This window comes from Lepisma saccharinum, chromosome 11 (genome assembly GCF_977018435.1).
Source record: "Lepisma saccharinum chromosome 11, izLepSacc3.1, whole genome shotgun sequence".
NCBI lineage: Eukaryota > Metazoa > Arthropoda > Insecta > Zygentoma > Lepismatidae > Lepisma > Lepisma saccharinum.
Window position 1 is genome coordinate 47,630,328 of NC_139239.1, and position 18,579 is coordinate 47,648,906.

The 18,579-nt window shown below is 41.5% G+C and overlaps 1 protein-coding gene across 1 annotated transcript in view; it reads left to right on the forward strand.

The window, feature by feature from the left end:
- Window positions 1-18,363, forward strand: part of Csgalnact (Chondroitin sulfate N-acetylgalactosaminyltransferase) — a 333,622-nt gene extending 315,259 nt beyond the window's left edge. Inside the window, exons 4-6 of the mRNA XM_083131794.1 lie at window positions 4,010-4,141; window positions 10,381-11,452; window positions 17,413-18,363. Of these exons, the coding sequence (XP_082987920.1) occupies window positions 4,010-4,141; window positions 10,381-11,452; window positions 17,413-17,767 (1,559 nt within the window). The 3' untranslated portion in view covers window positions 17,768-18,363. The remainder of the gene's footprint in view (window positions 1-4,009; window positions 4,142-10,380; window positions 11,453-17,412) is intronic.
- Window positions 18,364-18,579: the final 216 nt, after the last annotated feature.

The following is an 18,579-nucleotide window of genomic DNA, read 5'->3' on the forward strand; positions in this document are numbered from 1 at the left end:
TTAGCACAGCTAAGCGGAATCAAAAAGGGCAACTTGTGCGAACTTTGACCTTGAATAATTTAACAATTACAAGACAAACGAAACTAAAAATTTTCATAGTTACTAAATTCGATGCATAGTTTCAACTCCCCAAATTTCATGAAAATCGGAGATGGTCAGGTTATGGGTTGTGTTGATTTCATATAGACTCGTAAATGTGTTTGAAGTGCGTTATTTGTGAAAGTATCATAGGAGTTTGTGTAACTTAAGTTGTAGCTCCTTGCCTTACAGAAAAATGCTGAGAAGTCTGATTGAGGGACTTTAGCAAACTTTGGACAATTTTCACAAAAGTCATCAGGTGCGTGTCAACTTTGTAGATGAACCTATCGAAACGAATGTTAAATTAAATAAATCTGACATGACCAAATTCTGCGTGATTGGGCTCTGTCTAACATTGTTTTAGCATCTTTTTTGTGAAAAGTTTTATTAAACTGTCAGAAGACATTGTAAAGATAACGTTTTTCATAATTTCAAGAGAGCATAAGTTATTCATTGACGAGAGCTCATGTAACATCCCATTTCCCATCCGACTGGCGGCTTTGAATGAAAAGGGTTCCGGGTTCGATGTCAGACTCGGGGGCCAAGTTTCAGATCTCACTCTAGTTGCAGGATCGAAAAACACCTTCCCTGCTGTCAGTATGGTGGCATTTGTCTATCTTTTATTATAACGTCACTTTTCTCTCTCCGTAGGTTAATCGCGACGACGAGGATGAATGTCGATTAGATTAAATTTATGTGAGAATAAGCACAAATACCGTTACCTCTACGCCATCATCGGGTCCTAACATATGTTTTTTTATTTTGATTTGGTTTATTTCACTTCGCTTTTTTTGCCACTTTTGGCTAATCGCGAAGAAGAAGATTAAAGGTGATATGATGATATTGGTGAAAGGACAACCACAAGTAAACATGGACAAGATACAACACCAGCTCCACGGAGAATTATACTGGCTGTGGGTCCAGACGCCAGGGCCTCGTTCGCAATAGTGCACTTCAGGGTGTACTAACGGGAGAATTTGGCATTTGGGTGTCTTTGGAAAGGATCACCCCTTACACCTCAGGAAGTAGAAAGAACGAACCATTATAGGAAGAGAGAATGTTAGTAATCAGGACCACCAAAATACTTTGTCTACATGAATGACTGTCTGTTGTCACGGCATCATGAACGAAATAGTGCCAGATCTGGTCTTGATATATTCAATGGTGTTTTTCCTTTAAACAGTTGGAAACACTGCTCCTCAGGATAACTTCATCAGGCCCGACAAGGGAGGCGTTCGGGGCCCGAAGGAGGAGAAGCGGACACGTGCTTCGCTCATCAACCCTGAGAGCTATTACAACCGCGCACGACAGACAATCATCAGACCCTCTCTGCGTTCCCTTGGGGTACAAACCTGGGACGCCATTCCGGACGCCAAGGGTCATGCGACGTAGCCATTAAACGCACGCCTCATTGCGCGGACCTCGGAGGAAACAATCGGAGAACCAATGGAGCTTCGGGAACCCATTGTGGTCCGTTACGTATGTCCTAATGGATCCTGGCCCGCAATCCTTTTTTATGTGCTCACTCCCTGTGCGGTAATGACTTCTTTGTGCTACGGGGTATTATGTTACGTATCTCTGTGCATGTGAAAGAGAGAGTGTAGTTGCTGAAACACACGCGATATAAAGAGCTGGATTTTTATCTAAACAGGAAATGCGATGAGGTAACTGTCAAATGAGGAAAAGATAGGATAATTAATGATATATTGTCCCACTCCAACCCCTATAGATTTTTCCGCCATTAATATTTCTACTCTGTCTTGCGGGTGTCTTGTAGTTTATGTAAGTGTTGTTAATTAACTACAATATGTTTTGCGGAAACGGCTGCCAATAACACTTACTTGTCCGTTTATTTAATGTGCACTATTTTAAACTGAGAGTTTAAAAGCGTTGTTGAAAATAAATTAATATTTAAACATGGGTTACTGGCTGCCTGATTTTTCTTGAGTTTTTAGTTGTGGAAGTCTTGTTTCCCTGACCTCGGTCTGATTTGATGGTTTGGTAGTGACGTGTTGCTGGTGGTCGTGGCTGCTGTTGGCTCCTGCAACTGTCGCATGGAGTCCGATCTGTGGTGGTGGTTCTAGGTAGAACCGATCCTTGTGGTCCTTAGAAGGGTCGACCTGAGTTTGTGGTCCTTAGAAGGGCCTTCCTGTTTGTGATACTTAGAAGACCCAGGTTGTGTTGTCTGTGACAATTTTCTTCATTGTTCGTTGTTGTCTGTATTGTTTGTTTGTCTGTCTGTTCAGAAGACTCCTTCTGCGATGATCGTGAATATGGTTTCTATGTTGATTCGTAGAATGTCTGTGTTGTCTTCTGTCTTTTGGAGTTTGTCTTTGGCTGCTTTGACGTGGGATTTGAGTCTCTTGTCTTGAAGTCTTCTCGTTAGCCACTGGATGTTATCATCTGTTTCTTCTTGGTCTTTGCTCGAAGCTTGTAGTTTCTGGCTGTATTTTGGTGCCGTCCCTGTCTCTGGAGGCATTTCTCGGTGTGTTGTTACTGGCTGCTTTCTTGAGGTTATTTCCTCTCTTCTGTTTTGGGAGTGAAGTCTTGTCTCTTCTGTTGGACTGACAAACATTTTGCAGCCTCTGTAGTTGGCTGGATGGTCTTCCCCACAGTTACAACATTTTGCGAGGAGTTGCCGGTCCTGCTTCTGGCATTCTGGCTTGAGGTGGCTTGCAGCACATTTCACACATTTTGGAAAGGCTCTGCATTGCCCCTGGGAGTGTCCGATCCTCTGACATTTATGGCATTGTAGTATTTCTGGAGAACGTAGTTCTACTTGGATTCGGTATCGGAGTAGGTACGGGTGGTTGTAGATGTCCCCCGTTGTCTCACATCTTAATACCCCTAGGAAGAGCTGCATTGGTTTCCTGATTTGGGTCTTAGGATTCCTTTTCTTCATTTGATGGACTTTGAGTACGTCGTAGTGTTGTTGTCTTGATATCTTGATGTGTATGGGTAGTTTTCGCAGGACGACTTTGATCGGTCGTTCTCATCTGGGCTTCTCTTTTGCGTAGCTAAGTGACTGCTCCTTACAGTAAGTGAGGAGCCTGTCGTAGGCCTGTCTGGAGTTTAACTGTAGTTTCATGCCATCATGAAGTAATCTTACTTTTACTTCTTCGTCGCCAATGTCTTTCATCATTGATGAGGCGAGTTGATAGCTCTTGTCTGCGTTGTAGATGTAAACTGCTGGAGGCTTCTTTGTCTTGTTGTCTCTGGAGCCGTCCTCGTTGTCACAGAGGGGGTGGAAAGTATTTGAGGTATCGATTGGTTTGACGTTTTGGGTTGTTTGGTTGCGTGCACATATTGGCTTTTTAGGATATGTGTAAGGTTCGTCGTACATTTCATCCCCGTCCGAGGTGTTTCAGGGGTACTCCTTTTTCCTCCTGCTATTCTCCAGTGAAGTATTTTGAAATTGTACATCTTCCTTGGACTGTGGGTTGGTGGTCCAGTCCGTCACCATGGAGAGGGGCGCTGGTGGTTTTGGGCCCCATCCTGGCTCTTCTTCTGTTTCCTGAATGCTCTGTTCTAACTGGTTGTTGTTGTTTTCTTTCCTTTTTGGCCCCTGGCCATGCTGGATAATCTGCGCTGATTGTCCAAGGTTTTCTCCGTGCTGTATCTCTTCTCTTCTTCGTTGGTCGCCCGGCAAAGAAAATCAATGTTGACTGTACAGTCCCCAACGATGTATTTAAAAAAATGTCTCCGGTCGTCTCTTTGCGGTACAGTATACCTAGGTATAAGGTGATTTGTTAAAACTCTTGCCAAGGATGGGCATTATTCACATCACGATCCAGATTTTTCTCCTTTTTGAAACAGTTGAAAAACATTAATAACTTTTGTATTACATAAATGCCAATTTGTTCTTTTGTATTTAACTTTCAGCAAATGTATGTGCCAGAAATAAAGAACATTTTATTATTTGTACTTGCAGGAGCATCTGTCGGCCAGTCTGTGAACTACTACATTCAATTGTTGCAGCAACGCGAGGATGAAAACAAGGCTGAAGTGGACAGGCTCACAGCTGAAATAAAATCTCTGAAGCTTCAGTTACTACAGCAATCAGGTACAGCAACATTCTCAGTAGATAAGTGGTAGATTGAGCGTTTAGGAAATTTCTTCATATTTTGGTAATACGAAACAAGTGAAAACTTGTCAGCATGGGAATGCATCGATTACTATTCTGGTTATTGATTCTCTGGTTAACTTTATGTTTCTACATACTTTGTCTAGAAGTTATTCTGAACACAAATGTTTAAGGGATTACTTGGGGTATCACCAACAAAATTATGAAGATTCCAAGCTACCAGGAGCTAACTTCCGCCGGCCTTTGTAGCAGAGTGGTCAGTGCAACGCTCTACAAAACCAGAGGTCGCAGGTTCAAACTCTGGTTAAGGCACTGCATCATTTCCTATCGCCACCACCCATTTCATCGGTTCGTCATTCATGCTCGTCGTTGCGATTAATCCAAGAGGCAGAAAAGCGAAAGAAAGACATGGCTGACGCCCATGAAAGTGAGTGTGACGTTAGCATCGAAAGCTTTCGACGTTGATGTCCAACGTCAAATGATCTATAATCCGAAAGTATCACAACATGTTACTATAGATTCGTTCTACTATTCGTTACCCTTGAAGCTCTCTGTAGAACGCGTAACTAATTTGCTATTGTGAATAACACAGTTTGTATATTTAAAAACTTTCCGGAACAATTCCAAAGTAATTCCAGTTTATTCTCAGAGAGGCCGATCGGGATTCTCACAATTTAAGGTGAGATCAGAACTTTTGTGCAATGTGCCTCAACTAGGGATCTACCCCGAGATTCCTTGATTACAAAGCGAAAGCGTTACCAATACACCATCGGGGAGGCCTCCAGGATTATAGCGCAAGCAGGTCTACTAAGTTGGGAAATTTGAAAAGATACGGCAATGTCCTTTAATTCACACCGTTCGTACTTGGCCGAGCGCCAGAACCTGAAACAGCCAAAAACGTTCATGTATCCGAGTATTTTCAATGTACAAACAATCGGCCATGTTCCTACAAGCTATCCCCGAAGTCACCAGACGACCCCATCGGACCAGAGCTCAACGCCAACTGACCCAGTGCTCCCAAGGGCATGATGGTTACTCCCGGGTGCGCCGATTGTAATTGGTTGCTGTCGACCAGATGACGCAACGGTGCATCTGTTGTATTGAATTGACTCTGTGCGTAGTTCAAAAATTCAATTTACGAGTACAGCCTGAGCTAATTCATCATGAAGCAAAGTAGAAATTAAAATGCCTAGAAGTAGTTTACTTTTGACATGCATCAACTTAAGCATAATGTAATTAATGTACGTTGGCGAATTCTTGGGAGGGCAAGTTAAAAACAGAATCTCGAAAATTTTAAACATGTAAATTGTGTGGAGTTAGTCTAAGAAATATGGCTCACTTTTGTACTTCTTAATTCTAATTTCTAGTTATAAATATTAAAATATAGATACTTGTTGCTTTTTGATGGTTTAGTTTCGTTTATTTTACCTCGCTCTTGACTAATCACCAAGGTGAGGATGAGTGATGAAGGGACAATCTCAAAGAACACCAATGCAAAGGCCTGGATTCGAACCCTGGAAACCTGGTATCTTAGCGCGCTGTGAATAACTCCGCCACGGATGTTGGCAGGTACTTCCCGCTGTTATAATTTAAAGTAATCAGTTAAAAATTACATCATTGTTGTGAGGGTAAGTTATTTGTAAGTATATGCCGCCCTCCGTGGTGGAGTACTCAGGGTAAAGTGCTACGAAACCAGAGGTGCCAGGTTCGAATTCTAATCAAGGCATGGGTGTCTATCATTATGCCTGTAACATCATCCATTGGACCAGTTCATCTTTCATTCTTATTGTCGATTTGCCCAAGAGGTACAGAAGCGACGGAATATAAGAAAAATTCAATGTCTTCTCAAAGGTCACCCTCTTGCACCCTGTACCGAGGACCAGTAACAAATTTATCAAAACTTTTCCCGCATTTTTTCTTCACCGTTACTATGAACGTTAGCATAATGTACGTATGTCTCTATATCAGTGTCGCACTCAACCTGCTCATCTTGGCTTAACCCTTCTCACTCATTGTTACAAACAAGAATGAAATACTGTAGCATTTCCAAAGCTTTCTATACAGGATAAAATTTGTCAAACTTGCAAGTAAAATATTTCCTTATTTGACATAGTTACGTCTTGTGGAGAATATATTTGGCTTCCTTCGCTACGCCACAATTTATTAAAGATTTGGGATTCCTGAATACGTATTACTCTGAAGGAATTTGCATTAAGTTCAGAGCCACATATCATAATCTTTCCACGTGTACAAACATGCAAGAGGAAGAAATGAAGCATACAAAAACTGAAAGAAGAATCCAGAAAATTTCGCAAATTTTTCAACACCCTGTACTAGTATAATGTAATTGCCTATGTTGGATATTCCTTTCAGAATGTTAAAGAGGTATGCTTAACACTTTATGACATCCCATGAGAACAGATTCTGGCTCCGGAACAGAGGGGGGGGGGGAGGGAAAAATTCCTGTAAAGGTATCGTGAATTTTCGAGTCAAAACCTTTCCTCAAATCGGTTCATCCGTAGCTGTGCTATGGACTAGTGCCTCGGAGACCTACGCTCGCATCCGTCACATCTGTTTCGCATTTCAATAACAGCGGTCCTTTTTGCTCCCCACCCCTCTCGCTCGCTCTTGCATGGAATGTTTTATGCAACGAGATGGATCGACGAAAGCTGTCAGTTGCCTCCAATTCCGCAGATAAAGGAAAAGGGAGAACGAAGACAAGAAAGAGCAATTGATGATAAACTTTCACACGTCTTCCTCCCTCTCTCTATTTCTCTTCCCGTTTTCTCTCTCTCTCTTTCTATCTCCAAGGCCTCTCCGATGACGCAGTGGCAGCGTCGGCGCCGTGTAATCAAGGGGTTCTGGGTTCGATACCCGGTGGAGGCACATTGTGGCTCGGATCCCACTTTAAACTGTAGGTCCAGTCCCGCTAAGCCTTACTGTGCATAAAGTGGATTTGAAACACCAACTCAATCAATCAATCTCTCCTTATCTGCACATCACTACTCCTTTCACTCGGTTCGAACCTCGATGGAGTAATAATGCAAATGGTTCCGATTTCACTTTAAGCTCTAGGCCCAACCTAAACTGGCTTATCTTAGCATAATATGGTTTCAAAACAAATTTTCTTTCTTCTTCGTCCCTCACATCTCCCCCTCTCTCTTCCTTCCATTTCTCCTGTCTCACTCGATCACTTCCTGGTCCTTTCTCTCAATTTTCTCTTCATCTTTCCCCATCCAATCCTTTCTGAACCTCTGTTTCATCTCCTTTTCTCCCTCTTCTCATCTGTATCCATATCCCTCTCTTTTCAGTTTAAAGTCCAGCCATCAGTTAATTAACGCTCCGTGGCAGAATGCTAACCATACGTTACGAAGGCAGAGGTCTCAGGTTCGAACCCTGGTCAGACATGGATATGTCATTGCCTTTGTCCCATCAGTTTATCATTCACGTCATGATTAACCCAAGACGATGAAAAGCGACCTCAAATAGCAAAAATAGAAATGAATTTATTTATATTTAAATTTGAATAAGAATTTATGCTATTAAGTCACCAGCTTGTTACTACCATCTGGGCAATCTGCATGTTGTATTTGTTGGTAGATTTCGCAATTTGGTTCGTTTTTATTTCTCTTTTAGCTAACCGCGACGATGAGAATGATGACTTGATAAAATTGATGAACGGATACTTACCCAGCCCAAGACTCGAAGCCAGAATACCTATATAGAAGTCCTGAGTCGACCACTCAGCCACTTTAATGCAAGACAAACCAAATGTTTCTCGCAGCAAGTTGTGCTGCAGCCTACTTACTATGTACCATTCGCCCGTTGCCTCTCAGTAAGGCTCGAGCGATTGGTGAAAAAATCTTCACTCATCTTCAGAGTTGTATGTTTCAACTCGAATTCTCATTTTGGTCCTGACGTAACCTTCAAGTCTGCCTTCCGAGAAGATGCAACGATTTAACTTTTGTCAAAGGATCTGGTGATTCTTATTCAGAATTTAGGAAGAGCTTTCCCTGCGAGTTTTGTGTTGGTAGAAATGTCACATACTTGGCCTTTTCGAAGGTACCGAAAAAGGTTTCTAAAGTAACGCCTCAGGTTTCAATAAATTTATGTTGAACATGACTCTGAGTGCGACCTCATAGTCGCTCTTAAGTAAAAAGGAAAGCAGAAAACTTGGAAATGGTCCACCAGGGGACTGCAGAGAGGAAACCGAACAACCAAAGTACAAAGATCTGATTAGCTATTCTCGCGATGTAAGCTGGAGTGTGCATACGCGAGTACTCCCAGACAGCAGTGCCCTCTCTTGGGAGACTCCCGAAACTTTGGTTTCTGCGAGTCTTCTTTTAGCCTCGCGAAGTCAGAATGGAAACTTGTTCCCCTGGAATATTCGCTGTGGGCATTGCGAAGTCGTGGAATATTTATCCGGTTTCAAATTGCCTGTAAATTTTAATGAGGCCGTATCCGGGATGCCATAGTGATCTGGACAAGTAACATTAGCGCCGAGCGCCGAAGGCATGTTTGCATTGCGCTTGGCAACACTGATTCCAAAGAGTCTGTTATTATTTCGCGATGGATGTTCTTGCAATTAAATTTGTCATGTTCGGAGTGTCGTTTTGCCCTTTTCCTTGTAAATTTGCACAATGTCTAAGCAATTTCAGCGATTAATGAACCGTCTCTTGTCACTTAGCACAAAGTATTGTCAAGAGCTCAACAACATTTTGTAGCCTGTGAAAATTGGAGGATGGGGGTCGATGGGGTATTCGGTATCTAAGGGTACGATGCGTGACGTCGATAAATACAATTTAGCTTAAATATTGAAAATGTAATATTCTTGCTGTCATTGTCTGCTCTCTCTCTCTATCTCTCATCTTTGTCTGTTGCCTCTTTCTCCAGCTACCTCTTTGCCTTTGTCTTTCACCTTCTCTCTCTGTCAGTTGTTTTCTCTTTCTCTACCTTTCTCCTCCTCGTTGCCTCTCTCCCTCTCTCTTTTCCTTTCTTTCTCTAGCTTTCTCCTTGTCTTTGTCTCTTTCCTTCTCTCTTTTTCTCAGACTTCCCCCTTGTCTTTGTATCTCTCCATCTCTTTTTTCTGTTTCTCTAGCTTCCTCTTTGTCTTTGTCTCTCTCCCTCTTTATCTCTTTTTCTCTGTTTCTCCTTGCATTTGCCCCTCTCCTTCTCTTTTTCCGTTTCCCTGTTTCTCTAGCTTCTTTGTTGTCTCTCTCTCTCTCTCTCTCTCTCTCTCTCTCTCTCTCTCTCTCTCTCTCTCCCTCTCTCCCTCTCTCTCTCTGCCTGTCTGTCTTTTTCTCTGTTTCTCCTTGTCTTTCTCTCTCCCTCTCTCTGTCTTTTTCCGTCTGCTTCTTTAGCTTCCTACTTGTGTTTGCTTGTCTTTTTTTCTGTCAGTTCTTTTCTCTCTTTCTCTAACTTGCTCCCTATGTTTGTCTCTCTTCCTCTCTCTGGCTTTTTTTCTGTTTCTTCAGCTATCTCCTTGTCTGTCTCTCTTTCTCTCTGTGTCAGTTGCTTTCTCTCTTTCTCTTACTTCCTCATTGTCTGATGTATCCCTTTCCCATTCTCTGCACGTTGTCTGTTTTCCATTTCTCTTAACGTTATCCTCGTCTGTTCTCTCACTCCTGTTCTCTCTGGTATTCTTTTTCTACAACTTCATCGGCTGTTGCCTCACTGTCTCCCTCTCTCTGGCTGTTGTTCGTTTTCTCTCGTTTATAACTTCTTCCATGTCTGTTCTCTCCCTCTCCAAGTTGTTGTTCTATCTCTTTCTCTTAACTTTCTCCATATGTTATTTCTCCCACTCTTCTCTGTCTGTCTGTTTTCTCTTAACTTTCTCCTTGTCTGTTATCCGTTTCAATCTTCTTTCTGTCAGTTTATCTCTAATTTTCTCCTTGTTTTCTTTCTCTAATTCCCCCTCGCCTGGTGCCTGCTTCTTCTCTTTCTATCTCTATTTTCCGCTATACTTATAACGTACTTTTTGAACACTAATGTACATACATATCATCTCCTCCAAAACTAACATTTCAATTTGCATAATGGTCAACACACTTATAAAATACTTAGAATGTCGCTGCATGTTCAGTACACCAGTTACAGTAAACTTTTATAAAATACTTTTCTTACATTTATTGAGTCGTACGAGTGTGTGCGAAGTATTTGTACATGCAGTTATGAAAGAACTAGTCCGAGATATTCATACTGCCTATATTTCTTTGCAGGCAGCGTCAACAAGCCTTCATCTTCATCCGGAACAGCCGAGATCGCATTCGGCAAGGTCTCCGAGAACGGCAGCATCATCATCGGCGGAGGAGACGGATCATCATCCTCATCGCCGCAGGACTGCGCCAACTCCATCCGTCGCCAGGTGACGCTCGCAGAGATCAAGCATGGCGTGTCTCTGAACAACGAGTACGAGGTGATAGCCTTCAACCACTTCACGTTCAGCAGGGTGTACCCGGTGGACCTTGGACTCGGGAAGAGGGTGGTTGAGAAGCCGATCGGGTTCAAGAGGAAGGATCTCCTGGAGGCTCTGGTTCGATCCCTGGACGTGCTGAACCAGGGGCGTACCGGGAAATCCAGATACACCTTGGATGACTTCATCGAGGGCGTGTACAGAACGGAGCCGACGACCGGGACGCAGTACGAGATGTTCTTCAAGACGAGAACCGTGAACAAGAGTCACCATTCCTCAGAGCACGGCTACACTAAGGTTATTGTGATGCGTCCCTTCGCTCCCATCCAGACCATCTCCCAGGACGTCCTCCCAGGGACCAAAGAGACCATCAACATCATTCTCCCGCTGTCCGGAAGAACCCAGACGTTCCAGGGGTTCATGGAGAAGTTCTCCAAGATAGCCATCAAGAACGACAAGCACGTCTACCTTACCGTGGTGTACTTCGGCGACGACGGGTTGCCAGAGATCAGGACGATCCTCTCCAAAGTGTCACGTGACACACACTTCCGGAACCTGAAGTTGCTGACCCTGAACGAAACCTTCTCACGGAGCAAAGGACTCCGGGTAGGGGCAGAGCACTGGGACAAGCCGGGAGACGTCCTTCTCTTCATGTGCGACGTGGACATTGTGTTTAGTGCGCGCTTTCTCGACAGGTGTCGCTGGAACACGGAGCCTGCCAGAAAAGTTTATTACCCGATAGTGTTTAGCCTTTACAACCCTCACGTGGCGTACACACTGCAGGGGAAGGAGGTTCCCGCCGAAACGGACCAATTAGTTATCTCCAGGGACACGGGATTCTGGAGGGATTTTGGTTATGGGATGACCTGCCAGTACAGGTAAATCTTGTGTATGCGGTGCTTGCGAGCGCCGTGTTATTTTCATTAGTGGATTATTGAAAATTATTGATTAAGAAGTTCAAAATCAGAGAGGTAATTCCCAAGAAGAAACAATTCCACAAAACATGATACAATAAGAGGAATATTGAAATCTTCAGTTACAACAGAAAGGTTTCCATAAAAATCGGATGGTCAGCTTTTTTCTCATAAAAGGAAGGGTTTCCGTTCAATTTGTTCGACTGTTCTCTTTTATAAAAGGTATAAAAGGAAGTGTTTCCACGAGGAGTAGGATTTCAGTTGTTTCATTCTATCAAGGGAATAACTGTCATAAGATTTGAATATTCAGGGAGATTTTTCCATAATATATTGATCTTCAGCTGTTTCCGTCCATGAAAGAAAAGGTCTCCATAACATTGGATGTTCAACTCTTTCCTTCTATAAAATGAAATTTTCATTAGCTCTTTCCCCATAAAACGTAGTTTTCATTAAAATTGGATTTTCAGATTCAAAAGAAAAGGTTTCAATAAAATTAGGTGTTTCATACTTTTCCTCCTCCCATAAAAGGAAAGGTTTCCATTAAAATTGGATTTCCTGCTCTTTTCCTCCATAAAACGTAAAGTTTTCATTAAAGTTGTATTTTCAGCTGCAAAAGGAAAGGTTTCCATAAAATTAGGTCTTTCAACCCTTTCCTCCTTCCATAAAAGGAAAGGTTCCCATTAAAATTAGATTTTCAGCTCTAAAAGGAAAAGTTTCCATAAAATTAGGTTTTCCAGCCCTTTCCTTCTCCTATAAAAGTAAAGGTTTTCAAAACAATTGGATTTTCAGCTCTAAAAGGAAAGGTTTCCATAAAATTACGTTTTCCAGCCCTTTTCTTCTTCTATAAAAGGAAAGGTTTTCATAACAATTGGATTTTCAGCTCTAAAAGGAAAGGTTTCCATAAAAATTAGATTATCAGCTCTAAAAAAAAGCTTTCCATAAAATTATGTTTTTCAGCCCTTTCCTCCTTGTATAAAAGGAAAAGTTTCCATTAGAATTGGATTTTCAACTCTAGAAGGAAAAGTTTCCATAAAATTAGGTTTCCTTTCCTCCTTCTATAAAAGGAAAATTTTCCAAAAATTTAGATGTTACTATTCTATGAAGGGAAAATTTAAATGAAAAATAGATTTTCATCTCTTTCCCACTTTAAAAGGTAAGGGCTCCATTAAAATTAGAATTTAAGCTCTTTACTTCCACAAAACGAAATATTTTCAATAATACTGGATGTTCAGCTCCTTTCCGCTATAAATGGTAAATTTTCCGTTAAAATGGGATGTTTAGTGTTACCTTACAGAAAAGAACACTTCTATAAAAGTAAGATGTTCAACCATTTCATAAACGAATAAGTTTCCACAGAAAGTATGTTGTTCGCATTTGTCAACATTTGCCTGAAGCGAATTGGTAACAACCACGGTATAAACTTCACCCAGGAGGTCCGACCGCAAGACTTGAATCGCCGACCTCCCCTGGATGCCAGCGCGCCAGCTCGACCACATACTTGCTAACGGCGTTACGAGGAACGTGTTGCTTCCACAGACAGGCCCGAAGCGTTCCACCATGTCGTACATTGTTCTGGTTCGACTTGACGTGTGGGGCTGTGGCGACAAGGATCCCAGCAGTCACGCTCTCCGCATCTGCCGCGGGTGCTGGCGCGGAGCCAGGAACATGGACCGCGAGCTTTCACCCCGAGATCACAGGTGGCTCCGCCTGTCCTCCCAGCGGTAAACTAACGCTTTAATTAATAAATCCCCGTTAATTGATACGGCTGGAATGAGAGCTCTCCATCCATGTTACTTTTAATTAATAAATCATAATATGCAGGGGGAAAGTGAGTGTGTGTGGGTACGAGAAAATCCCTGTTTTCTCCCGTCCTGCGCTCAGATATTAAATTTTCTTCGATCGATCAGGTCGTAAAAACATGACGTCACGATATGGTTCGTCGTTGTGATACTAGAGGCATGGTTTTGTGCACGTACGCAGATATGAGTAAGCATTTTAAAAGATGTACTGCAAAAGATCTCTTTTACTTAAATAGTGCACAACTTGCGGTGATATATCTGGACTATTTTTCATATTTAGAAATAAGTTACAGCATGGCGGAACATAATTGGAGAACATCTTAGTAATAATGTCGTTGTCCGAGTCTGGCCTACACAATTTCAATGCAGGATATTTATTGCACATTTCTCTATGTCAATAATATTGAATTACATTGTATATTTTTATTTCTGCCCTCTACTACTCTGTATATTTCTCGAGTAGCATACATTGAAACCAACAAATATTTATTCATATTTTCGAGATGGTAAGAAGATTTCGATATGTGAGCAAAATTCTAATCTTCGTGAAATCATGTTTGAGCAAGCCAGACTTTAAGAACCTTTTAAAGACTTTAACATTATTATATAAATGGTATAGGATCAACAAGGTGTAGTAGATCCAGCACTCACGAATAATAGCTCTCATTTCTGAACCAAATTTCTAATAACGAGTATTTTCATCTTCATTTTGTTTACTTTTCCCCTTACATGTTGCCAACCCTTAACAATATTTTGTCCTTTCTCGCATATTAAGAATATTTATATGTTTTTTACACATAACATTAATATTAATTTGTATTATTCTTAACCATATCACACCAACCACAATTGTATTAATTAATTTGTGTATCCTTGTGTATTTGTTTTCAATCTTTTTATTATTATTATTATTTTTAGTGTGTAGACGAGCCTTTGTTCTCAATTTTGTTTTGTTCTTTTTGTGTCTTCTTTATGTTTCTCTCTTTCTTCTTTGTTTGTTATTGTACAAACATTTAGTAGGTAGAATGTATTTAGTATGTATATGTATCCATCGGGGTTAGGTGGTAGAACAGCCGCAGGCTGAACCTCGCCCTTTAATAAAGGAAAATTGAAATTGAAATTGAAATTTATATCTTGAGGTTTGCTCAAACATCATTTCACGAAGATTTGAGTTTTGCTCACATATCGAAATATTACTATCTCGAAAAATTGAACCAACTTTTATTGGTGTCAATGTGTGCTACTCAAAAATTATACACAGTAGTAGAGGCCAGATATAAAAATATACAATGTAATTCAATTATGTTGATATGGAGATCCATGGAATAAAGATGTTGCATTGCTTACATAGGAATATGACATTTCACTCAATAGGGTTTGATTTCTAGTTTTATGTCAATTTTACACACAGATAGGGCTATTTGGAACTGAAACTACAGTTACAGTGTGATCCTAACCACTTGTGCCTCCACCGGGTATCGAACTCTGTACACTTTCATTAAAAGGCAACGACGTTACCACTACACCATCTGAGTGATACTTGATTAGTAGTGGTGATATTCGTTAATTTTACCACGTTTTTCGTTTATAAATGTCGACGTCTATAGAAGGCTATGGAAAAATATAATTTTTAAAGATACATGAATGGAGAAATAGTATTTTCACACATTCTCAATTGGAAGACATTAGATCGTACCATGTCTACTCTGCAAGACAGTTCAGTGTTATTTGCTAAGCAAGATCAACTCGGTAATAAAGGTTGTGCAGCATTTAACGTTTGTATTTTGATAACTGAATTTAGAATTTTCGTGTTATACGATATTACTGTGAAATTCCCATGTTTAAAATAATACTATTTTCGACAAGAGTATTTTTGTTATTTTACGTCGTTACTTTTGGTTTATTGCAACAACGAGGATTTATGCTCATGCCGGATTTCGAACCTCGGAACGTCGGTAGCGATATCGAAAGTCGATCAATTAACGCGCTCGATCAACATGACGGCATTCTTTTCGACATGAATATTTGTAAAGTGCTACATCATCTGAAATTCAAGTTGCCAGAAAGTGTCCTTTGAAATTCTACATTATAGTCTTTAAATTAAAATTTTTGGGCCCACCGGAATAACTTTAAATGTAACCAAATATTTTTAACAACGAGCAGGATTGGAACACAAATGTGATAACATAGGATAGAGATATTATGTGTATCCTGACGTCCATTTCTCTAGTTTTTTGCTAGTCCTCTTTCCTCCATTAACGGATTATTTTCACCACCAAAATTTAAGCCTGTGATATCATAGTTGGAACGATGAGTACAAGATAAGTGCCACTACGAATGTCTTCTGAATCTGAAATCCTTTAGAAGGAACATTTATTTGTATCTTCAACACAATGGACGAATAAAAGCGTCAAGCGCCTGGGTTTCCTGCAACCCAACTTACAGTACCGTTGAGCGGGTTTGTCTGAAGTTTAGGCGTTATATGGAATGTCCTGGGCATTATTGGATCGTATACATTTGCGAACGCCAAGAGGAACGAATCAGTAACATGTTAAATGTATCACAGACGGTGCCTGTCCGCGTGCCATGCCTTACGAAACAAAATAGTGTGTGCAACCTAAATCAGTAGTTGAATAACACTCTGGTACTCAAAGGACATTTGCTGTAACTGTGATGTTAACGCCACTGTGTTTTATTTGGATTCCGTTGCCAATGTACAGTCGTGGAAAGAAATACTTCCCCCATAAGCCTACTGAAATTAAGGTTATATGGGGGAAGTACTTTTTTCCATGACTGTACTCTCACCGTCAATAAAAATTGGGCACCTAAATCTTGAAATACTGGCTTCCCTGCAGTGTGTTGTGTGTTGCCAAACTCATCGGCGATAAGTGAACTTCAATATCAAATCATCAAGAGAAACATAAACTATCATCGTAGAGTTATGCAACACACACATACACAACGTCATGTAGGGAAGTAAGTCATTCAGGATGTAAGTATTCTACTTTTATTGCTGGTGACTGTAACTGTACTATGATGATCTGCAAAGGCAAGCTTAAAGTGCTACGCGTCCTAACTAGAACAAGGACTTTTAACTGTGGTGGCACATAGTATTTCGGCCCCCATCTAAACTGTAGGTTCAGTCCGGATTAATATATTTGTGCATAAATAGGACTTAACACGAAATTTGACTTTGAAAAATTTGCCTCCAGTCTGAAGCCAGACTAGATTCTCGGACACTAAGGCTCGGCCTCGTCTCGAGTTTACGGACGCCTCTCTCGTCCTCTGTCTCGCTTGAACCAGAGTCGAAAGTTCTCGTCTCGCTTTTTGAATGGCGAGCTTGGTCTCCGTCTCGTTCCGTATCCATAGATATCTCAAGAATATTTAGGCACAGCGTGGATTTAAATATCCTGACAGATTTATCCGTGTTTCTTTCATCACCTCAGACGAATGCTGAGATGGTACTTTCAAGGAAACATTTCTTTGGTTACTTCCTTCCATCCTCCTACTGTCTCGTATATTAACCTACTGGTACACCCAACTGCATAAGAAATAGTTGGCGAATTGTCTATTGCCATTTTCATTCAGCCTGTTTTCAGCCGTGAGATGATCCTGAATTGAAATAAAAATGTCAATAAGATGAGGACATCTGCTTCGATTCAGCACAATTCCGTTTCTTAAAACGACACAGGATGTAGATTTAAATACAATAAAAAAAGCCACGAACAGTTTGGTTACTATTGTCTTTGCCGTTGGTTTTGTAGTCAAGGTCACTTCTGACTTGTAACAATTCCATTGAAATTTCATAGCATTATTGCAACCCCGACGTGTCTTTGAGTGTACAAATTAGTATCCTTAATTAAATCAATCGGCCACCTCCCTGTGTCTGTTACCTTGTGTGTTAGCCCACACAACCTCACACGACCTCCGTGGCGGAGTGGTTAGCACTACGACGCCAGGAGTCCCAGATCCGAATCCCGGCCTGGCATGGGTGTTCCTTGTGAGTGTCTGTTCATCAATTTCATCATATCATGACTCATCTTCATCTTCGCTTTTCTGTTACTTTTTGCTAATGCCGAAGTAAAATAAACCAAATAATTAAGAATCATATTTTCTTCTTTCCAGGTCAGATTTCCTCAAAGTCCGTGGCTTCGACGAGGACATCGTCGGTTGGGGTGGCGAAGACGTCATGCTGTACCGGAAGTACGTCAGGAGCCCCATCAAGGTCGTCAGAGCCACCGACCCAGGAATCTTCCACATATGGCACCCAAAGATATGCTCTTCCCACCTCACAGCGGACCAATACCGTGCCTGCATCAGATCACGTGCCCTCAACGAGGCGTCCCACGCACAACTCGGCTTTCTGGCCTTCCGGGACGAGGTCTCGTCGCACCAGAGCAAGAGCGGAGGCAGCGGTGGCGCCGCGGGTGGCGATCAGCGGAACGACAAGGTGGCCGGCGGCGGGAAATTGGAAACCTGATGCACGGCCGAGAGATGTCCGAACGAAGCAAAGGCTGAGATCATTTAGTTGCTCCGCTATCCGCAAGAGGTCCCGCCATACCTCGATGCCGGAGCAGCTTGTGCACATATCCGCTAGATGACACTAGCAGCTATACGCAACTTATCATAGTTTTCCAGAGTGTTTACGTTAAGTTTACTCAAGCTTGTCGAGTTCCCGAGAAACGTCCACACTACTTGTGAAATAGCGAAAACGTCGAAAAACAAGAGGCAAGCGCAAGTTCTGTCATAGTATAAGGCGTAGAAACATAAAGTTAAGAAAGAAATTCGTCTATTTTGCTAGTCTAATAGAATGAGAGACCGAAATACGCATGCAAGACGTGATGTATCAGTATGGAGTTCGTTTACGGAACCCCGTCGTCGTTGGACAAATGATGAGCGCATGTGAGATGCGAATGTGCATTGTCATGTTGAAAACAAACGCTGCAGTAATTGAGTTTGTTGTGTCCTGTGTTTCGCTTATTCTCCCTCAAGTCTGGATCCACAGATAACAAGACGGAAGAATATACAGTAGATACCATTCCATACTTAGTTTCATACAAATGCTCAGTTAGTCAGTTCGGAATTAGAAAGCATTTTTTTTAGAGAGAGAGAGAGAGAGAGAGAGAGAGAGAGAGAGAGAGAGACAGAGAGAGAGAGAGAAGCTAGTTTCTTTAACCAACATGAAACATATTTCCACATGCAGTAGTCGCAATTCCCCACGAATGACTTTACATGCGTTACTACTATGTACAATTAGATGATGAAACCTACATTTTGAAAGATTTTGATTCA